At 39.2% G+C, this 27,912-nt stretch overlaps 1 protein-coding gene across 2 annotated transcripts in view; it reads left to right on the forward strand.

Moving 5' to 3' along the window:
- nudt14 (nudix (nucleoside diphosphate linked moiety X)-type motif 14) overlaps positions 1–27,912 on the forward strand; it is a 58,971-nt gene that overhangs the window by 18,675 nt on the left and 12,384 nt on the right. The window contains exons 2-3 of one of the 2 annotated variants that reach the window (XM_051645483.1): positions 8,335–8,378; positions 15,133–15,197. In XM_051645483.1, the coding sequence (XP_051501443.1) occupies positions 8,335–8,378; positions 15,133–15,197 (109 nt within the window). The remainder of the gene's footprint in view (positions 1–8,334; positions 8,379–15,132; positions 15,198–27,912) is intronic. The other variant, XM_051645485.1, reaches the window with a different exon arrangement.

Genomic DNA, 27,912 nt, shown 5'->3' on the forward strand with positions numbered 1-27,912 from the left:
TTTACCTTTACTTGAACACAAAATCCATGCATCTCTCCTTAAGAATGAACATCTCCGTCACTTTGTTGTAAAAGTCACCCGCTTGTTGAAGTTTCGATTGCCTCTCAACTTTGTGAAATCCGCGTAGGTCGTCGATGCTTACACTATATCAATTTTAGTGCTTAATAACACATAAGTTACATGAACTTGAATGTATTGACGCAAAACAAATTTAGCCTATCAGAAAGTGTGACTGAAGGAAGGAGCTTCTAATTGGCTAACTCAATTTGGTAATCATACTTACCTTGGCCATTTGTAGCAGGTGTGATTCAATTTGAATGAGCATACAGTGTTGAATGAAAGGGCGGTAAACAATGCTTTGAATCAGAGAAAGCATAACATAAAGTGCTTATACCTGAGGGTGACGCCAAAGTGAATAATTGAAAAACTGTCTGTGCTGCTCAACTGAGATGAAAGATGAAGAATTTGAACGAAAACAGTAGTTTATATTAACAAGTATATTTAAATATTTCATAGTGTCATTTTTCTTTTCACCCTTATATTAGGTAAGCACTGCTTACCTTGCTTATATGGACGGCACGTCCCTGATGTGGAGGTTACAGTAGTTGGCTACACACAATGATCTTGAGATGATGTTACAGAATGTTCTTTGAAACTGATACAAAGTCATCTTGTCGAAACCCCTTCATGAAGCTGTTTGAGGTAATGCAATTTGCTGACTCTGTGTGATAAGAGTTCTTGTTTGATGTTGACTGTTTGGTTTATAGAAATTGGAAATGTTTTATCATATATTTATTTCAGAAATATTTGGTATTCCCTATTGCTGCAGGGTATAGGAAACAGCTATAATCCTTCCTGATCTTGAAACCTTCATCCAATTATGCAGATGTCCTAAAATGTTAATTGTGTCTGCTCTTTCATGATAACACAGAACATTTGTGCTGATTGTCAAAAAGGTCGATAAAGTCAATGTTTTTTATTTTTTTTTTTTTTATTTATTTTTATAATTCAGGAAACCATGGCAGTAATTATGTAGATGCACTATAGACCTGGAGTATGTGGTGTGTGAATATGCATACCTGACCTTTTAACAACAAATATTGCATCTAAACTGTTTTGCCGTCACCTTAAAGCCCTTGCTCAGTCTCTTTCTATCCTGTAAGATCTTGTGCTCTTGAGGCACTTTCACTTTCCAGGCTTGTCATTGCTGTGCATATTTCATCCTTGCGCATCTGCTGAGTTTGAACTTGCATGGCCTCTCCCTTTCTGTGCTCTCTCAAGTTGCTACAGCCGTGGTGTTTGAGATGTTAATACTGGTGTTCAGACTAAGACTTTTGGGTTTACATTCCATTAAATCCTAAAGCCTCTCCGCAAACACCAGTTCATCTCTACTTCAGCTGGTTGGTATCATCACTTATGGGAATAAAATATATATATATATCCTCAGTTATAGAATTGCTCAAATTATTTAGTGTTAAGGGTTTCCTTCTAGCAGTGTCCATTTTAAAAAGCACATTACATCCCCTTCCACTTAATAAACACCCACTTGCGCCTCCGCATGTATTCACTCAAGTATACACTTGCCATGGAAAGGCACTTTATATCCCTGCTCTCCTTGTCCTGCAGTTAAAATAAAGAATTTAACACCTACACAAATATGTTTGGATCACTTTGACATGATTAGGAACCAGGTGAACACCTTCTTGGCACCCTGAACAGAATCTTCTTAACAGTAAGGATAGTTTGTTGGTAGGGCAATGAAAATCTAAAATTTTTACTGGCCCAACCAAAAAAATGTTACATTTTCAAAAACATAATTTAAATTTGCAATAATATCTGGAGATTATACAAAGTAATAATATAACACAATGACATATGGTGGAACGTGATGGCATAGGATATAAAACATTTCTGAATGGTTTATAATTTTCAACATTTCTTACTGATGCCTCGAAGACACTATCTAAATTTTGACAAAACCTCTGTTACCCAGCTAAATAACGTTACCTTGCTGAGAAGTTTAAATGAGCAGAATTCCCAACTACTCACACTGGCCCTTATTTTTGAGTCCTAAATGGTTTTCAAATATTGATTAAAATATTAGAACTTTAAATGCCCACTTTTCTTTTTCTCTTTGCTGAAATGTACTGTATTCTTGTATTTTGTATGTTCACATAAACTCATCCTTAAAAAATACATCCTTGTTCTTTTCTCATAGCATCTATGTACTTTAATGAACTGTAGCAGAAAAAGCAGTTATGCTTAAAGTACGAAGATTATAAGGACCCTTTCAAGCATTCAACTAGGTCGTCTTCTCTTAATGGAGCAACTCTGACACCATACAGATACATGAAACTGAAGTCTGTTCCACTTTTTCAGTCTTCCCTCCAAAACAGCCACATTTTGGAGCCAAAAGACACAGGTCATTAGCACAAAAAGAGGCATTTCTCAAAGCAGGCATGACCCCATTGGATCCACTGACCATGCTTGGTATGCAGGTTCACTTTCCACACTCTCATTTTACACTGGTGCCTCAGGTAACCGAAGACTATTTCCATTAATGGAGCCTTGCTTCTTATTAACAGATCAGGTCTGCAACCATGATTAGGTAGGTCACACTTAAGCTGTTCAACTGGAAAAAGGTGCTGCATTTTTTAAATAGCACAGTGTCTGTTTGTGAGAGTGTAATGAGGCCTTTAATTATTTGACTTAATAATATACATCCAGCTGATCCGCCAATCAGCTAATTCTTTTTCTTTTCTTATTCCTTATTGATGTCTTTACTGTTTTTTTATTCAAATAAAAATGCTGAGACTTGCAGAGTTTCTATATGACTGTTTGCAGTCTGGGTGGTACAAAGTAGGATGGCAATGCACACCTACTCATGGCATTTGAGATTCTCAGTTGGTATTTTTCCGAATAATGAGCTTGTCTGGACTTAGAGGAACCTTTGTGGTTAGCGCAGTGTAAGAGAAGGTCAGATCATTGTATTCTCTGAAAAAGATACATGACCATTTCAAGATACTGTGTGGTATACCGGTGCGACAGTAGTATTGTGGTAACTGAGCCTCAAAATACAGGTGTTGCCACAATATTCCTCAAATGATAGAATCGGAAATATGGTACTGCAATTACTACCATTGTATGCGCAGTACTAATATTATTTGCACTGCCAAAATTATATGGTAGGCCTAAACTACCATTACTACCATCGCACATACGTTACTAATAGTATTTGCTCTGCCAAAATTATGCCACAATTTGGTGTTTGGTGGGCCTAAAAATGGTGCTGCCATAACTGTAATTATGTGTGATATTAAAGTTATTTACTCTGCTACTTGGTATCGTGAAACTTCAGCTTGTTTTGTAATACTGTGATTAAGGTATCGTGACAACCATATAAGATACCTCCTACGGTATGTTGAGCATATGCTTCGTATGATGGGCTAATTCACTCTTTTGTGGTGAATGAATAGCTATCGTGGGCGTAAGCACAAAGAGCGCCCATAAAAAGAAAATTACAAATTTCCAAAACCTCTTTATTATCAAAGTAATACCTGTTCATTACTATGACGCATGATCATGATTTGATATCTGTTGAGACAGATAATGGGCATGTAAGTCTTCAAGATAAACATATGTTTTGGATAGGCAGTTTCACTGTAATAATGGTTCCATTTAAGAAATACGATACATGATCTGCAGAGAACACATGTATGATGCCAAGCCTCTTACTGGGCATGTAACTTTACCTCAGCTTAGTTGATTGAATTGTTGACATCAGGGTGTCAGTGTTAATTAGCATGCTGAATACTGAGTGATCAGTCAGTTGTCCTCCAACACTACAAGTTGAACTCTTGTTGTGAGTTGCTTGTAAGACATGAGGATGTTTTGCAATTAAAATTTGCATGAGGTGATGCTCATTCAAGTACAGTACTAAAGCACACACTGGGCCATACGGCATTATGGCTGGGTATTAACAACAACATCAAAATACGATACACGTCATGATACGGTATGTATTGCAAAACATGTTAATTTATAACTTGCCCTGAGCATAATTTAGTATAACAGTTGTTTATAGTAAACTGTATAACAGTTTTGGCAAAAATTTCATTTTGTACCATTCAAAACACAATAAGGAACATAAAGATAAGAAAAGCAAAATAAATAATTATGTTACCAGAAATCAAATGACTTTTACTGGCCCCTATCTTCCTCCTGATTTTAAAGTGTTTTGTGCGAACCTTGCTATAGTTTAAAATATTCTGGCTCAAAATCAAATCCTGTTTTTAAAGTGTGCAAAGGTGAAGCAAAGCCACTTAAACAACTTGAGTCTTAACAAAGGTCAAACACAACTTACTTCTATACACTGTTCTTGCATTCAAATGAAGAGTTGTATGATAATCATAACATGAAACTGTAATTAGTCAGTTTAATTGAACTCATATAGCCTGCATTTTAGGCAATTTACAAAAGTACTGGAAGTGTCACATATTATAGGCATTGCAATATATGCTGTGCTAAGATCAAGTGAAAAGACATTAGCCTGCAATTTTGTTTAATTTTTATATATAAATTAGTTGGTCTTACTTAGTCTCGCATTTGATATCCACAATGCCTCCATTGCAGATCTTTGTAATTTTCCACACCTCTGTTAAGAGCAGGTTATGAAACCAATTTTACCAGCCACTTAGATTTTTACAGCCACCTGTATCTGATGCAAATATACAGTATTTATAGGCTATTCACAATCCATGTACAGTAAAATGCTAAACTGCTGGATTTAAAGTGATTTAAACTCAGAGCACCTCCTGAGGTTGCCTGAGATCATTTGCAGTGCTCACAAGAAGAGCAAAACAGAGAAGAAACAAATGCAAGTTTTGCGAAAAGAGCTCGCGCTGCGCTCATGGGCGACAGAGCCCCATTGAACATCTCATCAAACAGTGAATCAGACACATGCACGGCTGCTTTTCTTTTGTCTGTTCTTCAAAATATAATCAAATGTGTTCCTTCAAGCATGCCTGTTCAGACGTACTGTAGTATAAACATCTGTTTCTGGAGATCCGATCACAAGTGGAACACGCTAAATACAGGTGCAGACGTGTCGGAAACATACAGGTCGGTGAAAAGATGAGCAAAATTGCCTGCCACTGTTCAAAAAGTTCCCACCTTTTGGTTAATTTCATACCCTGGTTGAGAGTAAAAGAAGTGCACACAATATCGCCGGCTTTAGCACTAGATAAACCTTGGCTAAATTACTACTGACCTTTTAAGAGCTGCACACCCTTCAGTATAAATGCTATAGTGTTCTGACTGTTCAAATTTCTGTCTTCTAAGTCTGAGCTGAACACAGTGTGATAATAAAAATCAAAAGTAACACTCAGTATCTGGTGTGGCCACCAGCTGCATTAAGTACTGCAGTGCATCTCCTCCTCATGGACTGCACCAGATTTGCCAGTTCTTGCTGTGAGATGTTACCTCACACTTCCACCAAGGCACTTGCAATTCCCGGACATTGAGATCTGGGCTCTTCACTGGCCATGGCAGAACACTGACATTCCTGTCTTGCAGGCAGTAGCAGTTTTAACCACCATGCCAACGATGTCGGGGGGCCCCTGCCCCGTTAAGAAAGCTCCTACATGTTGTTCTGGGTACACGTGCGAATACGCTGTTGTCAGCGCTTTCAGAGCGGTTCATGTTAGAGGTCCGGCGGGTTCGGGTCAGTTTTTCAAGTAGGACTTTGGGTTCGGGTTTGTAATTTATGAAAAAATATATTGGCCTTCTGAACTTGTTTCGCCCACGCACTCTCACTCACAGATATGCGCGAACAGAAAAGTTAGGGGCCGTTCACACTGAACGTGTTTTTGTGTGCACAGGATGAACGTCCTTGACTGCTGCACCGCGTCTCGCTGTTTCTTCAGTGTCTCACACAGGACCGGCACATTTCAAGACACAGTGTCAAGTTAATAACAACTTCAGGTTTCAGAAACGCATGTCGACACCTGCGTTCTGTTTAATTCGTTGCGCTGCATCTAGATGGTTTTTTGCACATGTGTCACAAAGATTTAACGTTCTGAACAAGTTCAGGTTGCAAAGAGATGACTGTTACAATGTTTAGCATTATTGCAGATTGTTCTGCCCCAAGCAAAGTTTAAGTGCTTGATAAACAGCAATTATGTTTTTTCCCTTCTGCTCTAGTGTGCTGAGGGGCCACTGTGCCTTGTATGTTTACTGTTACAGTACTGTTACTAATGTTGCTTACGATGCTAACATAAAATACTGCCTTTTGCAGCATGGTGAACAATACACTGCAGTGTTAAAATATAAGCTCCAGGTGAAAGTAAATAAGAGAGGAATATATTACTATTGTATACAACATATCCTAAAAGTAATAATAATAATACTGTATCAAATTATAATGACAAACTGGACAACAGTAAATAAATGTTGGGTTATAATATTAATTAATAACAACTGAATTCCAAAATGTTATTGAGTGTAGTAGGTTTTGCACACCCTGTTCACCAAAAAATAAAAAAATAAAACATAATAAAAAAAAAGTGTTTTGTAAAAATATATGTAGGTAAATATTGCTTTTTAATTACTGTATTGTGGAAAAACTGGAAAACATGCATGAATTATCTTTAACTAGATTTCTATTTCATTAAACATTTTGAATGTACTTGGCTACAATGGCTAATAGAATGAATTTAAAATTATGATTTAAAATAAAAAATGTAAATGGGCCCCGGGTTAGTCGGTTGCTTGGGGCCTCAGAAATCGTAAACCCGCCCCTGCTTGTAGGAAATCACGCACAGAACGAGCAGTATGGCTGGTGGCATTGTCATGCTGGAGGGTCATGTCAGGATGAGCCTGCAGGAAGGGTACCACATGAGGAAGGAGGATGTCTTCCCTGTAACGCACAGCGTTGAGATTGCCTGCAATGACAACAAGCTCAGTCCGATGATGCTGTGACACACCGTCCCAGACCATGACTGACCCTCCACCTCCAAAACGATCCCGCTCCAGAGTACAGGCCTCGGTGTAACGCTCATTCCTTCGATGATAAACGCGAGTCTGACCATCACCCCAGGTGAGACAAAACCGTGACTCGTCAGTGAAGAGCACTTTTTGCGAAGGTGGGTTTGTGCCCACAGGCGACGTTGTTGCCGGTGATGTCTGGTAAGGACCTGCCTTACAACAGGCTTACAAGCCCTCAGTCCAGCCTCTCTCAGCCTATTGTAGACAGTCTGCACACTGATGGAGGGATTGTGCGTTCCTGGTGTAACTCGGGCAGTTGTTGTTGCCATCCTGTACCTGTCCCGCTGGTGTGATATTCGGGTGTACCAATCCTGTACCGATCCTTTCACTTGATCCTGTTGTTACAGGTAGTCTGCCACTGCAAGGATGATCAGCTGTCCTTCCTGTCTCCCTGTAGCGCTGTCTTAGGCATCTCACAATACAGACATTACAATTTATTGCCCTGGCCACATCTGCAGTCCTCATGCCTCCATGCAGCATGCCTAAGGCACGTTCACGCAGATGAGCAGGGACCTTGGGCATCTATCTTTTGGTGTTTTTCAGAGTCAGTAGAAGTTTTTATAACTCTGATCTTAATTGCCTACCGTCTGTAAGCTGTTAATTTCTTAACGAATGTTCCACAGGTGCTTGTTCATTAATTGTTTATGGTTCACTGAACAAGCATGGAAAACATTGTTTAAACCTTTTACAATAAAGATCTGTAAAGTTATTTGGATTTTTACAAAATTATCTTTAAAATACAGTGTCCTGAAAAAGGGACGTTTCTTTTTTTGCTGAGTTAGTTGTAAATTTACAGTAGCTGTTCAAAACAGCCACCCCACTACCCCGTTTGAGCTATAAAGATTTAAAATTTCACATGCAAGGCCCTCTCCTCATATTCAATAAATTCGGAAAAGACTACGTTCAACCATGATTTTATTTTTTTTTTTAAATGACACACTGCCCCAGACCATGACGGACCCTCCACCTCCAAATAGCACAGCACTTCCTTTACTTGACATTTAAAAAAAAAAAAATAATCTTTCATTTGTTAGTTTCCATTTCATCTGCTTTAACTTAGCCTCCAATAACTGCCAGATTCTGCTACTGCTGCTAGCAACTACATTGAAATGTTTTTGTTTGTTTGTTTGTTTGTTTTAAGTTGGCATGTGCTTTATCATATCGAAAAGTGTCTGTCTCATTTGTTTGTTGCTGTTTTTGTATATAATGTTGACATATTTACCTGAATTTTTCGATGATGATGTTATTTCAAATATGATAGGATATTTTTATTTTTGCTCTTTTTCACAGAATGGAACAAAGAAGTCTTGGGACTTTATGCAAACCCATGATAGGTAAGACTATGTCTTAATATAATTTTTTCTTTTTTTTTTTTTACTATTTAAATCCATTTATATAGTTATATATAAAATATCAGCTTACAAATAATAGAATCCTCTCAGATTTTGAATCTGATTTCTTTGGTTTGTCTTTTCTTTTTCTCTGTCTCTCTCTTCTATTTTTATTTTGCTTTAGTTCAGATTGCCTTCTAAGAAACTGCGTAATGTACTAAATAGAGATGTGTGTCAGTTGGCACATTACCCTGTTCCTAAAAGATCTATTTTGACATTATACTGAAGTGACAATGTACTGAATTACCTACTACAAACTACCTCTCAGATGTGAATTCATAAATATCTCGCTTGTGGTTGTGCATGCAAGCAAATGTTGCCAAATTACTATGGATGCTTGATAGTTGACGTGGGTTGAAGGAGACTTAATTCATTTATTCATTGAATGTGTAGCTCACCTTCAGGACCTCTTATCAATCCAAAAGAGTCGGTTGCATATTTTCAGCCTTTATGAAGGGAGAAAGGGAGATTTGGGTTTCCTGTTTGCCTATTTAGCCATATACTCAGAGCGGTGTCTCCAGTATTGTTTTGAGTGTAAATCAATTGCCAACCTTAAGGCAACTATAAACCTGGGAGGATTAAGGGCCCGTGGGCCAGGAATGTCTCAACATGGTGCTACAATAGGAAGCTCTCCCTTGCCCTGGGAGTTTTTGTGTATGCATCTTGATCTCTGTTCATATCTGTCTTTTACACGCACAGGCCTGCATTGAACTTTGTCAAGAGAAATCTCTCTCTCTCTCTCTCTCTCTCTCTCTCACTCACTGTTATACCCAGTACTGTTGTTAGTTGGGTTCAGGTAAGTGAGAAAGCCTTGCAAAGTACTCCTGCGGCCCTCCACCTGTCTTCAGTGCAGTCGTTGATCTCTGATCAGACTTGAAGCTTGTTTAAGAGTAAAACCAGTTCCACTTTAGACTCTTTTCCCACACAACCGCTTCCAAAGTTGTCCTTGGGTCATTACACCTAAGAGCAGCCTCTTTGTACATCTACAGTTTTTCACTGCTACCTTGAGATCATAGCTGACCTCTCATACAGGGTTCATTAAAGCTATTTGTATGAATCCATGTGAATTGAGTACCTCTGTGGGAAATGTGTCAATATATCCAGACCATTTTACTTTCACATAGAGCTGTCTGGAGATTCAGTCATTCTCAACAACAAAGTCTCTGAAAGAGTTACAGCATGTCCATATATTAATTTTCTTAAGAAGGCCTTAGTTCTTTAGTGAGGAGCATGTGGACCATGTCTGTGTGAAAGGGATCCACAAACCAAAACATAGTCCCTGTGGGTTTGTGTAAACCATGTCCTAATCATGAAAGATGTGGCAATTTTGCAGCGAGTAATTTTTCTGTCCCTCCTGAAAGCAAAATATGATGAAATCAGAACAATGTGGACCAAGAAGCTGGAGCAATAAAATGTCACCCTAGCCAGGGGTACCCAGAGCAACTGGACTAACATGGAGCCAAGTGAGTGACAAAATTGCTTTGCTGGTAAGGACCAAAACCCAGATTGACATGGAAGCGATGTGAACTTGATGCTTTATCATGTTAACCCTGGTTTGGACAAGGTGAAAAGCTGGAGGAAGCTTAAAAAGAGAAGCAAGACAATCGTTATTTTACCATTGAAACCAACAGTTTTTTTTTGTTTTTTTTTTTGTTTTGTTTTTTAGGTAATAACAAAAAGGTCCTTCATTTTGCCAGGGTCGAACAATTTTTGTAATGTGAGTGTGTGCATGTGCTTCATTTTGTACAAATCAATGTACTGACAAACTATTTGTGCACGTTGAAATATCTAAAACATCACCATTTGATTATGACTCGTTGTTTTGTTTGACTGTTTAGTGTATTTATACAGTAAATGAGCTTGTTTTAATGTGTCTGTGTAGTTGGGATGGTGGGGGATTCTAGAGTTGAAAGGTAAAGCCATTAAGAGGAGCATCTGTTCAGGTCATTAGTGCCACTGATGCAGTCTTTTGTGAGCTCTGTTAGTCCTTGGGTGGTAAGGAGTTGGTGTCAATTGTCTTTTGTGAAGACCTGGGGGTCATGGAGAGCATTGATGAGTATGTGTGTGTCTGTGCATCCTCGTGTTCATGGATTTGTAAAGCTCTCTGTGTAGATGATTGACTTGGGATTAGTGGTCGACCGATTATGGGTATTTTTTTAATGGTCGATATGAAACAGATATCTGGAAAACAGCGTGGCTAATTGCCAATATAATGCAGTTGTACTTTTGTAATGCAATTTAATTATAGCAAATAAAGGGTCGAATTCTCTAAATGGATGTGCCGCTTTTGTGCTTGGTATTTCAATGCAAAAAGCGGCGTCTTATTCACTAACCACCCACAATCTAGTTTAAGCAGGCACAATCAGTGCTGAAATAATGCTGCGTCTTGAGTATATAAATTAAGTCATTGTGTTCCACACAAACATGCCTTCTTTTTTATATAAATTATGCTTATTATAGATTGCGCTTTATTCACAAAACTGTTATTTGCCCGGTGAAATTAAGACCATGTGATTACCTCCTGAGGAAAGCAGGTGGTAAACTGAATTTTATTTAAAAGAGATGTTTGTGTACATTTTTATCAATCATGGTAGTAGAAATTAATCAAATAATGATGTTAATGAGATGATTCAGGTGTCTGGATCACAGTTGTGAAGTTATGCTGTACAGTACTGGCCAGATTGCGGTGGTCTGCTTCATTCTCTACAATATCTCCTCAAATTGGAATTGCGTTTAATTCCTTTAGTGAATCACTCTCTAAACCAGTGCAAAAAGAAGAAAGTGACTCAATTAACGAGACTGTTTGTAGATTTTTAAGCTGACACTTGGTGAAATTACTATTTCCATTAATTGGCTAATCGGGCAAAGATATCGGTTGTTAATCGACATGACCAATAAATTGGTCTATCACTACTTGTGACATTGTTACACCAGGACACTTCTCCCCTCACTGTCCCTCCTATTGTATTGTATCCTGCAGCGAAAACCATATAGACTTAATGAAAAGCATGCTTAATGGCGTGTGACGCATTCTGTGTGACTTAAAAGCCCTATTCGGACGGCAGTTGTTTCTCAGGGTGATGTCTGTAAAAGTATATTTTCATGGCTCCTCTGTGATAAAACTCATCACAGGGGACAAGCGAGACTTTTTGTCGATCACATGATTGCAGTTGCACTTGTTATATGGAAAATACATAGATCCACAAACTTTGCATTTAAATACAGTATGTTTGAAATTACGCTAAAGTGAAAAGAAAATTTTTAAAGCATGAAGGAACCACGCTACGGACATTTACAGTGTACATTTTCACATACGGAGCAAGCCAAAATTCTTGCGATGAGCAATTAAATGAATCAAGAATCTGTAGGGACAAGACTGTTGATCAACGCAGCCAAATAAATCTGTCATTGGGGGTACGCAGCTTTTGTCACCCACATCACCTCAGTTGCGCCACTTGTGCGCTCTCTAAGCGCACGCAAGGAGATAAAGAAGCCACACATATCAAGGACAGTAAAGAGAGTTAAAATGAAAATTTGAGGAACTAAGGTAAAAATGGTTTTCTTATGTTTTATCTATCAAAATGATGGACATCATTTGGAATTATCTGTCAGTGTTTAAAAAGTGGAGGTAGAAAATTAAACGTTTTAAAAGACATTAAACCTTTTAAAAAGTTAGACATTAGCAACTGTTCTGGGACTACTCAACCCGTATAAATGAGTAGTCTTGCAAGCCCTATGTATAAATGTATTTAGTAAACGTTTCTATGTTAAAATGTGATATATTACAGTTTTATTACATTGCTGTCATAATAATGGACCATTTCAAAAGTTTACATGATCTGGCTCTCGTTTTTCTTTCCCTTCTACTGAAGAGTTCCCACTCACTGTGGTGGAGTGGCGACATAATTTTATATTTTGTGAATTATTTCAAAAATTTCTTTTACACAATCCTCCAACTTTCACAGCTGTCCCTTACCGCCAGAGCTGTTACCACGCGCAGCGCAAACTTACGGCACTTAGCAGTGGTCAAAAAGGATTTCCAAAACGTCTTTTGGATTATAAACTCAGGAATGTGGATTTGGATGGTAATTAAATTACCACACAACATTGGTGTTTGTCATAAAACAGTATGTAATTTGGCCAGGAATTTTCTCACGGGAGGTGAGAAAAAAACACTGGCATTTCGGATTCGGACGGCAATAAAATCACTGACTACCCCCTGTAAATGCTGGAATTACCTCACGTCCCCATGTAAAATAATTGCCATCCGAATAGGGCTTTTGACAGTATTGTCAGGGTGGAGAGGTGAAGCAGTGAGGATCACAACACTTGGACATGCCGAGGCTCGCTGGAGCACTGACCCATCAGGCGCACTGTTTCAAAGTGTTGACCCAGACTGCACTCTCCATTCAGCATAGCCCATACTCAATAGCTCATCAGAATGAAGAAAGGATGCAGCACAGGGACAGACAGACAACAAGAGTGAGCCTTGAAAGCTACTTCCTCCTGATGAAAGGGAGGACAGGAGAGAAGGTGGAGCTAAGAGTTAGATTGGGGCCCTTAAAATGGAAAAGGACTCTCTTATTCAGGTCCCAGGCACAAAAACATGGTGTCTCTAGATAATGAGGTTTGCTGATATACTGTATCATTTTAGTCATGTCATGGAGAATTTCTGCTGTTCTTTTGTGAACAAATAAAGGTGTGTTTTTGATAAGATTGGTGTACTCTTACTTGTTTATTGTGGCCATGTCAAAACAGTTTGGTGCATTGTATCAAACACTTAAATTAAACAAATTAAGTACATGGAAGTTTAAAGCACTTAATATAAAGTGGGTCCAGCACAGAACAAGTGGTTTTAGAATTCTGAATGCATATTGTGGGTAAGATTCTAAGTTTTTGTGTGTGCGCGTGTATAGATTTGCTGTCAGAATGGTGTGGCTGATTCTATAGCACGCTTTAGGGGCAGGGCTTCCTGACTCTACAGAAATATCTGCTTTCCCCACTCAGAGAGCAGTCTCTCTCCACTGCCATCAAAACAATTACACACGTACCCTCACCAAGCTAATGCAATGCATTGTAGAACATTTTGTTATCTGATCACTCAAACCACATTCAGAGGTAGTCAGAAACTGCATCACATTCGTAGTGCAAATGCTAATGCATCTTCATGCATCCCAGATAGCAATAAATGACCACATACTCATCTGTGAATCAATCATTGTAGTCAAACAAGGGTTAGAAACTTTGCCGATGACATGCGACTTTAAAAAAAATAACAACCATCCAGCCGAATATACATGTACAAGAATTAACAGAATATCTAGGGATGGCCAAAAAAAACAAACATTTGAACTCGCACATAAAAACATACATTCCAAGTCTTCTGAAGTGATACAATCACTTTAAATAATGACATAATTTTCTTTTGGGGTGAATTGTTCCTTTTAACAACGTCATTCATCCACAACGTCAACCAGTGCATTGAGTTGAAATGGCAAGATTTAGGTGAGAGAAGCAGTTCCATTGTTGCCCGTGGTAGGCAAAGGCACAAAGGAAAATCAACTTGCAATATTCAAGTAGTTTTTACTAGTCACATATTTACAGCTGAACGAGTACTTGATTAATCAACTATTCTTGCATATCCCTAATCTTTGTGATGCCTGATATCAGCCTGCAGTGACACAGATCACTTTGGATAAATGGATATATTTTTGTTTCACTCCTTTGCTTATTTTGCCTTTGTTATGTCTGGCTTTGTAGTTTTTTTAATTTATTAAAAAAATTGATTTGTTTGATTTGTTTTTTTGGTTTGTTTGTTTTTTAATTTGATTTGTTTTGTTTTTGTTTTTTTTGGCTTTGTTTCGTTTAGTTTTATAAATTTTTTTTTGTTAGTTTTGTTTTGTTGTGCTTTGCTTTGCTTTGCTTTGCTTGGTTTTATTCTTACTAATTGATACATGTGACAAAATCCCCTCTACAAAATCTAATCACAAGTGTTTACATGCATTTAAGATGCATGTTAATACCAGGTGTAAACGGTGATCTACTGTATCTCACCTGACCACTTGTGATCAGATCACCTGAGATGTAAACAGGGCCATACATGTTATCCTGGTTGGAGAGTGGGAAAGAAAGATGTTTCTTGTGTGAAAGTACTGGAGGGAGACACTCTGTCCTCTGACCTCCTTCCACACCGAGCGATTAGCTTGCTTTCATTCTACCAAGGTCTGTCTATCTCAGTATGCTTCAGTGAATAAATCCTATTATACAGAGATCCTTAAGAAACAGGGATTTATTCTCCCCTTCTTAAGGCATTAGGTTTAGTCTCAAACAGAGATAAAGTGAAAAGCCAAGACAACAGCCAAGGTGTGAATCCTGGGTGATTGTTGTGGCTTTTTGGAGCATGGGTGTCCATGCGCTTCTTGAATATTTCTCTCTCTCTCTCTCTCTCTCTATCTCTCTCTCTCTCTATTTCATACTCACGTTCACAAATGTGCCCACTCTCCTTATCACTCAGTCTAAGGAAGCCAGTGAGTGTAGTTATCCTATCACTTTCATTTGTTGTTACTCTGGCAGGACTGGATGCATCAAAATGAATGAAAGATATCCAATGTCAAGTACTGATCAAACTGGAAGTGCATCTCTAAATGCCAACTCATTTTCTAAATTCTCTTCTCTTCCCTTTTTTACCTCTCTCCAGTGTCTCTGTGCTGATTTTCAACACCACCTCACACTGTTTCATCCTGGTCAAGCAGTTCCGCCCAGGTAACACTAAGCAGTTCTTGTGCAAGTATCTTTTTGTTTTCCACACTTGGGTCTTTGATTTTGAATTATCTGCTTTTAGTGCTTGACATCAATTTGTAGGCCAACCCGGAAGGCTACTTCAGCATGGGTTCCCTCTGGAATTTGTAATGGGTTTTTGAATGAGTAAAATAATAATACACTTCATTTGTCCAGCATATAAAGATACCTACTATTAGGGCTGCCCCCTAATAGTCGACCAAATGTTAGTTGATGAGAAGAGTCTTGGTCGACCAAGTTTTGATTGGGCGGTTGGTCGCAGAAAAAAAAAACTCCACAGGAAACTGACGAACACCGGTATTACCGCTGGTTGGACACTAGGTGGTACTATGGGGTAATTTTCATTAAGCAGGGTTAAGGTTAAACCTACACAATAAAGCAAGACACCTAGATTTCAAACTTTGAACTTTATTTTTTAGTTATTTTAACTAAAAATTCAAATGAAACTGGACAAAATTTAAGTGCAGTTAAAATGTGTGTTGTTCAACTTTTAGAAAGATGGCTTTACAACAGTTGTGAAGGACAACATCTCTCTGGCAATGAACCTACTTCATCTGTGCATTCTCTACCAGTCAGGTATTTCGTTGTCCAGGAAAAGACATCATGTGTGTGAATAAATTCGTTTTGTTCCCTCCTTCACGATATATATATATATATCGCAATATCCAATTACATCGGAAACCCTGGGGCTGAGGGATCGGTGAATAGGCTATTCTTGCTTTAATGATTTTGCATTGAAAATTTAATTTTAAAAAAATTTAAAAAATCTAAAAACTTAAATCAAATACATTTCTAAATTCATATTGCACTCCAAAGGAAACGAAAAAGCAATTAAAATAATGAAGTGGTCAAAAAAACAATATATATATATATATATATATATATATATATACATATATATAAGTAACCAGCTTTCCATTTACTGTAAGGCAAGTAATTGTCTAAACATGCAGGCGGAAAATTACTTATACAAATGAAGACATAAAAACAATTATAAATGTAAAAAAAATTATAATGATTGTAATCACTGAAATATAAATCATGGTTCACTGTGAACGTGTTTTTGTATTATTTTATGTTTTAATCACAGATGTATAGGCTGAAGAGTTGTGTTCACAATGAACTGTTATGTGAAAATAAAGCAAACTGAACTCAAAGCACCTTCTGAGCTGAGATGTCTGAGGTCATTTGCAGCACTCATAGGCGATACTGTTCTTGCAAAAAAAAATAAAAATAAATAATAATAATAATAAATTCAGAAGACAGAAACAAAGAGTGAAAACCTTTTACATGCGCGTGTTCCACGAGACTGCACGCCTCCGAACAAACAGTGCGTAAGAATTTTCTGTCATCTGTTCTTAATGTGTTTCTTCAAGCGCGTGTCTGTGTGTCTACGGGCAAATTATTTGTAATATTAATTTGATAATAATAATAATAATAGCCTAACAATAATAATAATAATTTAATACATTAATGGGAAAACGAGCCAAATATCGTCTTGACATCGAAGGCATCAGCTGTTGGCGATCACTCTGACCATCGTCGATCCCCGAGATCATCATCTCTCGGCACAACCCTAATGTGCATTTCTCTCTATAAATTAACAAAATGTTCAGACAGTCTCCTTGCTGGTTTTTCTGACACATTCAGAATCATTACTGCTTTTGCCGGTGTCGCTGTGACTCGCTTCGTGCGTGCGCTTGTAAAAAAAATTTTAATTAAAAGTAATTAAATTAATATCATAAACGTGCAACAACTAGTTGACTAATGGCTTAAACTAATGCCTACTATTCGACTAGGAAAATCTTTGGTCGGGGGCAGCCCTACCTGCTATTCTTAAAAACCCTTTGAAAATATTTGAGCTTGGCTCTTGGTTTTGAAAATTCTAATGATCTTCTTAGTTTTAGGACTGTAAACTCAACAAGAAGGTAGGCATATGTGTGAGGCTTGCCACACCTAAACCAAAAGGGCCATTCAGCCCAAACATGCTTTTATGTAAAAAACAAACAAACCACAAAACGCAAGATGTGGCGCAATGGTAAAAAAAAATAAAAATATCAATCTATTACAATGTAAAACAATTGCAAACTTGTTCCTTTTGCATCTGTCAAAGTTGTCTTACTAATTTAATCTTCTTTCTCATCCTACACACACAGGGCCCTCTGTGTGCCAGAAACATTCAAAACTATCATAAACCTTTCTTACAAGTGTTATACTCACTTTGATTTTGTAGCATGACTTGACAGCATTAAAACATCTGACACATTGTAATGTGATTTTACAAAGGCTAACATGCACACATGCATGTCTTTTCACAAAGTGACGTACAACATACAAATCCCTCTCTTATCTCTCCTTGAAAAGAAATTAAGAATGTTTTTTTCTTTATTCCTTTTAATAAAAGAGTACAAGCTTTAAAATCATGGTCCTCTTTTGACCAGCTGATACCCAGCACATATCAGCATCACATTACTTCTGGTAGAGGGTGTTGCCATATTGAGATGTTTGCTGGGGAATAACGTGGATGATAAGCCAGAACAATTGTGTGTTTCCTCTGTAGAGTAGCAGATTTTTTCTTACAAAAAAATTAAAAAACTGTTTATAAGTTTATAGACTTTAGTCAAAGTAGACACTATATTTAATCTATTGCAAATAGTAACGAGGCTGTGAGGGAAAGCCATATAGTACAGTCTGTTCAATGGGTTGTACTGTTTAATATCTCAGTGTGGATTGGTCAGCTGAGGAAACATTACAAATATGTCATGCCAAAATAATTCCAGTGGACCAAAAACAACAGAAAAAACTGGATGTGATCACAGGCGTACGTTCTGGGGGATATGGGGAGATGTAACCCCCTCAATAATCAAAACAAGCAAGTACAATTTTTATACCGTGATCAATGGAAACATATGTAGAATTCATTTTAATTTGTTTGGTAACATTATTGGTATTTGTAAATTATTGTGTGTACAGAATTCTTTAAGTTTGCAGAGGAACACAAAAAAATCGCTACTCAGAGCCCTTTAAAAATAGCGCAGCACAGAGCAGTACACTATGAGTTGCTGCGTAAACTATCCATCTATGGCAGAAATAGTAATAGTATGGTAGTATGCCAATCTGAACTCGGCCTGAGTAGTTGGTGAATAGGCGTAGCTTATAAGAGTGTAACGTTTCTCGGTAAGCATTTGCACCGCGGTTCACCAAGTTTATTGATACATCTGGAGCACAAGTTTTGGTCAAGTAAACAAAGTGTCAAACAGACAGGCACAGTTACAAACTCTGCTAATGCACCTGAATGGATCTGTAGATGGATACGCTCTGCCTGTGTTTCACGTGGGTCAACTTGATGACATCACTGTTCTGCAAATGTTGTGTGTAGTTGAAAATGGCAAGTGGAGAAAAAGTGGAAACATTATCTTTTGCAGTCAATTACAACAGCGATGGTCAAAAACATTTACAAAACAGGCACTGTTTGCAGACATCGCTCGGCATGATTGTTGTATACTGGTAATATATGTCAGTAATGCACGAGAGGGTTTAAAATGTGCATGCAAGTTCTTCTTGTTTCCTCGCCCGGCTGTAATCTACCGCGAGTGTCAATAATGCGTTTTGATTAATGGCATAAAGATGCCGTTATAGTAATACATTGATACATGATTAGTCATTTACGCCGACATCACCCAGGGAAAGAGCCGCAGATGAGCTGAAACTGCACACACTCCCTTCAATTTTTAAGCAGGCACTCAGTGCTAATTTGGACAGACTTTGAACAATAACTAAAGTGCTTGGGGTGTTCACGTGGGATTTCCATGTATTATTAAAATACTCTAGCAGCATTATCACAACATCCCTTCCGAATATTAAATATATGTTGAGATGAATTTGAAGTGCACTTTATGTTGATGCATGTAGCGTATTAGTGTAGGTATTAAGTTAAAATGTTGATTTGGTAATTAGAGAAAATGTTTTTTTTTTTAGTTAAGGACCCTGACGAAAATTAACCATGGTTTTACTATAGTAATATTGTAGTAACCATGACTGCTGTCACCATGGTTTTCTGAGCAGAAATCATGGTTTTGATGTAATTAACCATGGTTTTATAACAGTAATACTGTAGTTTCTATATACTGTAGTAACCATGATTTTACTCTATATTGTAACCATGACAGTAACCATGTTTATATTGTGGTTACTATGATTTTACTACAAATGCCATGGTTAAACTATGGTTACTGTTGTAAAACAATGATTGTTATTTAAGGGCAAACCTGTTGAACCAAACAGATTATTCTTTGGATTTGGCAGTAATATTCTTTTTTTTTTTTTTTTTTTTTTTTCTGAACAAAGCAAATACAGAACCATACTGAAACCGTGACCCTAAAACTGTGATACAAACAGAACCATGAGAAATTTGAACCGTTACACCCCTGTAGAAGTTTGTTCATGATTGCTCAAATTTATGTGGACAGTGTATACTGTTAGTAAAAAAAAATAATTTGTAAGATGATATTATTATATAATTATTGTTTGATTATATTAGTGCTTTGAATGTATGTAATAATTTATTATGTTAAATAAGCTGGTGTTGAAATTTGTTTGTGAATCTGAGAATGTATGTGTAAAACAGGTGATGTGTTCAATGGAGATGTTACAGGTGTATATAGAAATTATTAGTTGTTGTTTTTTTCTGGCTAATGAGGATATTTCGCAGTGAGGGACAGGGTGATGATAGCAGCCAGGCAGGCATTTCAGATGAGCAGGTAAGAATTAAAACTTTCTGAAAGGGAAGAATGTGTAATATGATACACAATATTCAAATATTTAGTATGATTTAGTATAGAGGATGATATTAAAGTACATTTTTATTTATCTGTGCATTAATATGAACTGTTATTATGCACTGTTTAATGTATTGTAATTAAACAAAATCTTTTTGACACAGCCATTAACCAGGAAAATAAAAAAATGGCACTCCATGTCAAAAAGGTTGCCGACCCTTGTAGCAGACTGTGAAAACACTAAGGTCTATTACCATGCCACATCCATCATGTTTGTGCATGGCTTTTACACTTTTAAAGCTTTTTTCCCACTTCGGGGTTTCCAAAATGGGGATTTGCAAACCCCTGGGGGTTCGTGAGGGAACTCCAGGGGGTTCGTGAGAGAGTATGAGGTTGTGTATAAAAATATTTCCGTCATTTACTGATTTTTAAAAACATTGACCAATGAACCAAATGTTGAACCAAATGTTGTCCGTCATTTGACAAATAATGAAAAAACAAAACAAGAAAGACCGCAACTTAAACCAAGCGTACATTTTTCCTTTTAACCATCTTTGTATCTATGGCTTCAGTGCCCTTTTCTCACCTTCAGTCATTTGCATGAGAGCGCGCTCTCTCTCTCTCTCTCTCTCTCTCTCTCTCGCTCTCGCTCCCTGCTCGTGCTTAGAGCAAGAGTGTGTGCTCTTATGCAACTGACTGATGATGAAAAAATTGCTTTTTTTAATACAAAGTTATTTACTTCATTAACAACAACGCAATCATGTTTTAAACATTTCCTTCATTAACCTGACATTATTTGCCCTGTAGTCCCGAAAACCAATTGGTGATGGCTGCACCTTCTTAGCCTATACTGTTACCACTTGTGCGCTGGTTCTGTTCACTGCCTGGTTTATTTCACAGCTGCCGAAACTTAAAATATAGGCTAATGTATTTCGTAAAAAATATAAATGTGTTCCATTTCATAAAAATATTTCTATGAGTAAAGAGGACATGTCCCACACCCAAGATTATAATAGTTGTTACAGCCCTGGCTTTGTTACTTCAATGAAAATGCTTTTTTTTTTTAACTACTTTGACTGTATTGCAATCTCCGATTGGGATAGGAATGAATAAAATAAAATGTATACATTTAATAAGAAGAATAGATGTAATAAAGGTTTATTAAAATATAACCATAATAAGAAGTATAACGTGTGTCACAACAGGTGTTACCTGGCTAACTGATAACTCACCAGGGAAACCTAGCTACTCCTGCTCAGTCTAGGGTTTGTTGTTAAATTACTATTTAGCTAGAGCCTGCTTATAACTATTCCTGGGGTGTATGCACTTGAAGTGGACATAAGTCTAAATCAGTGTGTGTATGAAGTGATGGATGCATACAGACAGAAACCGAAGAGGGGAAAACGCTCAGCTTACCAGCTTGTCCGCAGATGATATCGAGTTCATTGGCCAGCACGGTCCTTGCTTCCTCTTGAAGCTCTGATGGCATGGATCTTGGCCTGCCTCTGGAACACCAACCCCTGGCCCTCTTGATGGCCTAAATACATCACCTGGCCCCTTCCAGTTTCACACTTTGGCAAGTTTACAACTAACTGGGCCTGTAGCAATATTTCAAATAACTCTTTCACAGGGGACATGCTGGAGGTAGCTGAAACCTCCTGGGCATGCTCAGTAAGAGGCCCCCACCAGTACCCCTTCAATAAATCAAGCTTGGAAAGATACTGAGCCTGACCAATGCGATCTATGCAATCTTCCAGGCATCTTGGTTACTTGATTAACCTTTCTGTAATCAATATAGAACCGCACTGTCCCATCAAATTTGGGTACTAGCACAACTGGTCAAGTGTCTCCAACACTCCTATTCTCACCATATAATCCAACTCCTACATTTTCAGCTTTTCTGGAGCCAGCTGATATGGATACTGCTTAACAGGTTGTATCACCCGTCTCTTCATCATGCACTGCCAGGTGTGTACGACCAGTTACATCTTGAAACGTTTCAATTTGAGCTTGCTGAGCACCTGTCAAATGACACAAATATTTACTCAGCTCTTTCAAAGCTGCAGCATTACTCAAGTGAGCACTAACAGGTTCAATGTCCTCTATTTCATCATCTTTCTCTCTTTGCCCCTCCAGCACAGCTATACATACAACTGGCACCTCCCAATCAGAGCTACCATAATAGCGCTTCAACAGGTTGACATGGCACAACCTCAACTTTTGTTCTTCAGTCAGGAGTACTGACCATGTAATTACGATCAACCACTCTCTTCTCTATGGTGTAAGGACCACAGAAGCATGTGCTCAAGCTATCTCCCTTCATAGGCATAAGCAACAGAACACTTGAAGTAGCACTCCACAGCCCTTCTATCATACTGTGCCTTCATTCGAACCTGAGCTCCCTTAAAGTTATCTTTGGCTAACCCACAGGCAGAGGCAAGCTGATCCCTAAAGGTGGTAACATACTGCAGCAAATTCCTTTCCCCTGCCTGCTTGACCAATATTTCGTTCTCCATTTTCAGTGGTCCTCTCACCTCATGCCCAAACACCAGATCAAATGGAGAGAATCACGTAGATTCGGTCACCAAATCTCTCAATGCAACAAGAAAAAGGGGCAGGGCCATGTCCAAATCCCCAGGATGCTGTACTGAATATGTTCTAAACATACTCTTTAGAGTCTGATGGTAACGTTCAATGGCTCCCTGCAATTGTGGGTGGAAAGCTGATGAAGTGATCTGCTCTATCCCAAGCTCACACACGAAATTGGTGCCACGGTCAGACTGCACCTGCTTAGGCAAGCCAAACCTAGAAAAACCAAAGCAGAGCATCCAAAATTGTCCTTGCTTTGATATTCCTCAAAGCCACTGCCTCAGGAAAGCAGGTTGCAACATCAAAAATAGTTAATAGGAACTCATTGCCCTTTTTAGTTCGGGGAAGCAGTCCTACACAGTCCACTATCACGCAATAAAATAGTTATTCTACTATAGGAAGAGGACTCAAAGGGGCTACTGTGATTTTCTGATTAGGCTTCCCAGCCACCTGAAATCCGTGACAGGATCGACAGAAAGCAACAACATATTTGAGCAGCTGGGGCCAGGATTTTAGCCTGCACGGTCATTTCCTAAAAGAAAACCAGCTCCCTCCACAGGCAGAGATGGCACTTTCCCTAACATGACATACCCAGTGGCCAGATTAAACTTCAAGAAGGCCCTGTGCAGAGGAACAGCACCATACTCTCCTTCTATACATTATACTAGTACTGAGGCGTTCAGAGAAGTTTCTACTGGCAAATCTACCAATTCATCTAATAACAGCGACTGAGCTGCTCCTGTATCTTGCAATACCATCACAGGCACCCCATCCACATCCACTGAGGCAGCAACTGAGCCCTGAGACACAAAGCTTTTATACAACTCTTATACCCCTCATTAAATCAGGTGCCCATCGCCCATAAAAATTATTAGAACCAACTTTCCTCGCTAGCAGATGACAAGACTTCATATGCCCAGGTTTTTTACAGTAGTGACATATCATCTCAGCCAACTGACTAGAGGGGCAAACAGACTTTCCCACTGTGACGAGGAGGAGGGTGTGGCCGGGCCGTGAGGATGCATGCCTGGCGCCGAGTTGCCTAATCAGCAGGAGGGAGATAAGGGAAGAGCCGGGGACGCCAGTGAGAGAGAAAGAGCGACACATGAAGCTGTGTGTGTGTGTGTGTGTGTGTGTGTGTGTGTGTGTGTGTGTGTGTGTGTGTGTGTGTGCGTTATTGTTTCTGTTGAAAGTCTTAGTCAGTGTTTTATTAAAAGTCTTGTGATTGTTAATCCGGTTCCTGCTTCCTTCTTCTCTCTACTGAACAAGAGGCGTGTCTGCCACACTGGTGCCGAAACCCGGGACTGGAGGAAGATGTGCTGTGAGAGAGCCGTCGCTGATGGAGGATCACGATGCCAAGCAGAGGATTGGTTCAATGAGACTGGAGCGGTCTGCCAGGAGACAGAGGAGCTGCTGCCATCCGCCAGGAGGTGAAGGAGCTGTTACCATCCGCCAGTGGATGGAGGAGTTGCTGCCATCTGGCAGGAAGCCGAGGAGCTGTTGCCTCCGCCAGGGGACGGAGGACCCACTGCCGTCCACCAGGGGACAGGGGAGCCGCTTCCATCCACCAGGGGACATAGGAGCTGCTGCCGGCCACCAGGAGGTGGAATCCAGTGCCATCGCCTGGTGTTTCGGAGGATCGCTGGACAGCTGGCAGAGGACCGAATGGCGGCGTGGTCGGGAACCAGAGTTTATTTTATTGTTTTATTTTTTCTCTCTGTCTCTCCCACTCTCTTTCTCTCTCCCCTCCCCTCCCCTCATCCTACCCAGGTACCCAGGAGGCGGGGAAGACCAGCTGGTGACGGAATGGCCAAAGGGGCAACTCCTCCCTTCCAGGAAGTGTGGGGGGGGGGAGTAAGTCAGACCAGAGGTTTCCCCAGCCTGAATCGGGCGGTGGGGGTATGTGACGAGGAGGAGGGCATGGCCGGGCCTAGAAGATGCACCCCCGGCGCTGAGTTCCCAATCTGCGGGAGAGAGATAAAAGGAGGAGGCGGGGACGCCAGAGAGAGAGAGCGACACACAAAGCTGTGTGTGTGTGTGCGCGCGCGCCATTGTTTATGTTGAAAGTCTTCGTCAGGGTTTTCTTAAAAGTCTTGTGATTGTTAATCCGGTTCCTGCTTCCTCCTTTCTCTACCGAACAAGAGGCGTGTCTGCCACACCCACATACTGCATTTTCTCAGAACTGACATGAGTCTGCCCTACATGTTCCACTTCTTTCTTGAGCTCAGGAACCTGCTTTCTTCCTACCACAGACCTACCCTTCCAAGGCTCCTGATGCACAAGAACATAGTTATCAGCCACCTCTGCTGCTTTTTGCTGTTCTTTGACCTGTTGTTCATTTAAATTAACTTCAACATGACGTGGCACACTAGCTTTAAACTGCTCAAGAAGAATAAGTTGCTGCAAATCTTGAAAGGTGTGCACCTCACAGGCTTGCAGCCACTTATCAAAAACCAGTTCCTGCTGCCTTGCAAGATCTACATACAGTATGTCTGACCTAACTTCAGCTTAACAGTCTGTAAGCCTCCAGCACAAGTTCATAGGCCTTCTTTACGGTCTCATATTTTGCAATATTGGCAAATCCAAGCACAATATAAGCTTCCTGTGCTTTGCCAACCAATTCTCTTCTTACCTGTGCTACCCACTCCTCCTTTGACCAAAACCTTTTACTGGCAATACGCTCAAAGATCTCAAAGAAAATATCAGGAGATTCTTGACAGAACCGAGGCATTATTTTGAAGCACTTAGAAATTTCAAAACAACCCTCATACTCCTGCTGACACTGAATTTCTTGATTATCACTCCTTTTATGCTCTAATTTCGCATTGGCTACTTGAAGCTCTAACTGCAGCTCTTGCACCTTCCTTGCTTGCAACTCTGCCTCAAACTCACTTTCTCGATCTTTCCTAATTTCAACTGTCCGTTCATCTGTTAACCCAAGTGTTAAAGACAAACAATCAACTGCACTTTCTTCATATCCTCTGTATAGCCCATCTCCATGAAATCAAAAATCTGCAGTATTTGAGGCTTAACAAGTTTCATGAGTTGACCCCTAGTTACCTCATGTTCCAAAAACCCTTCAACACTGAATTCAGTCATGTTTAAATTCACAAATCACCATTAAACAAGACAAAAAGATCAACAACTCACGCAAAACCGGGGAATACACACTCCGTTCAGATACAAACCTGTAAATTACGGCGAATCATAATTATCACGCAGTCTGTAAAGCAACAAATTCAATACAATACATTCAGACTCTTCATAAATAACTCCAGCCCCTGTCAACCTATCCAAAGACTAATTTTAATCAGAACTCAGCTGAAATGTATGCCTACATGAAGTGTAACAAGACAGCCATTACAAAATAACAAACTAAGACAGGCTTGCGAAACTTCATGCACAAAATAGGAGGATCACCATATTCGGTGAGTCATATCAACTCTAACCGGCTAAACTCATAAGCCTTTACAAAATGGAACAAAATTCTATCAAGCAAATGCCAAAACCAATACAAATGCCACATCAAACACTCACCACAGGTTGTAATAATATAATCCCGGACGAGCACTTCACATGTTACAACCCGTGTTACCTGGCTAACCAATAACTCACCAGGGAAACATAGCTACTCCTGCTCAGTTTGTTGTTAAATTACTATCTAGCTAGGGCCTGCTTGTAACTATCCTTGGGCTGTATGTATTTGACATGGACATAAATCTAAATCAGTGTGTGTGCAAAGTGATGGATGCATACAGAAAGAGACCGCAGAGGGGAAAACACTCAGCATACCGGTTTGTCCGCAGATGATATCAAGATTTTGGCCAGCACTGTCCTTGCTTCCTCTCGAAGTGGCAAGCTCCGGTCTTGTCTGTCAGTTCATAGTTTGAATAAAAATGTTCCAATGTAAGGTGGATATCAAATAAACAAAAGAATGAACAGAACCAAACACACTTCCAAAACGGCGAGATATGCGACGCTTGCTCAGGTCACAAGGGGAAAAAGTGGCGAGCTCCGGTCTTGTCTGTCAGTTCATAGTTTGAATAAAAATGTTCCAATGTAAGGTGGATATCAAATAAACAAAAGAATGAACAGAACCAAACACACTTCCAAAACGGCGAGATATGCGACGCTTGCTCAGGTCACAAGGGGAAAAAGTGGCGAGCTCCGGTCTTGTCTGTCAGTTCATAGTTTGAATAAAAATGTTCCAATGTAAGGTGGATATCAAATAAACAAAAGAATGAACAGAACCAAACACACTTCCAAAACGGCGAGATGTGCGATGCTTGCTCAGGTCACAAGGGGAAATCTGAAACCCCGCCCAATTGCCTACCGTCACCTCTTTAAGACCACTCCAACCAATCAGCTGGCTCCTCCACTGCAGCATATCATGTCAGTGTGTTAGTTATCCCTATCAAAACCCTAACAAAGTGCAAATATGTAAAATGGATTATATTTCAAAGGTTAACAATACTTTAAATATCAGGGGGTACTTCAGGTAAGTCATTCAGGTCAAGGTGGTTCGGCAGATAAAAAAGTTTGAGAACCCCTGCCCCACTTAACTATGTTGGTAGCAGTGTATTGACCTTCGTCTCAGAGCGACTCCATCCTTTAGTCTGATGTTTAGATTACACGTCATGAAAAAAAAAAAACATAAAGCAATAATGCATATTTTGGCCTATTGCAGTACAGTAAGATAACTAACTGTGTTGTCCAGAGCCTCTAAAACAATAACTTTCTCATAATGGAACATTTTTCATGTCGATGGGCCGTCGTGCAAACAGAGCATTTGTCAGTGCTTTTTGTGAAGCTTAAGCCCTCGCACTCCACTGTTACACTATTGTTTTATACATGCTCGCCAGGGTCAGCGCCCAGCCTTTCAGAATGGAAGGAAAGCCTCGCATTGAAAGAGAGACGTCTTTCTCCAGTTTTCTTTTTTCTTTTTCTATAGTCTTCAAACATTGCTTCAAGTATAAAAGGCAGGCCTTGTGCAGGGAAACATAAGAACTTCTCAAGAATGGTTGTTCTTTAAGTTCACTCTCAATCAGTTCCTTATGTACAATACATTTGTCTGATGGATCTAGGTTAGTAACCAAAAGGTTGTAGGTTCCGACACAAATGTGGTGATCTATGAGCCATCACTATTTTGCCTGGCATTCTAATACTAATCTTGCATCTTTGAAATGTGTATTCTTTGTACTGAACCAAGAGTTCAGTCTGTGAGGTTTAGATACTCTATTTGTCAGACATCTTTTCAATATGCAAAGTTGCAGGTCAGAGTTCACCAATATTGAATGTTGGCATGCATTGAA

The sequence above is a fragment of the Myxocyprinus asiaticus genome, chromosome 19, assembly GCF_019703515.2.
Source record: "Myxocyprinus asiaticus isolate MX2 ecotype Aquarium Trade chromosome 19, UBuf_Myxa_2, whole genome shotgun sequence".
Taxonomy (NCBI): domain Eukaryota; kingdom Metazoa; phylum Chordata; class Actinopteri; order Cypriniformes; family Catostomidae; genus Myxocyprinus; species Myxocyprinus asiaticus.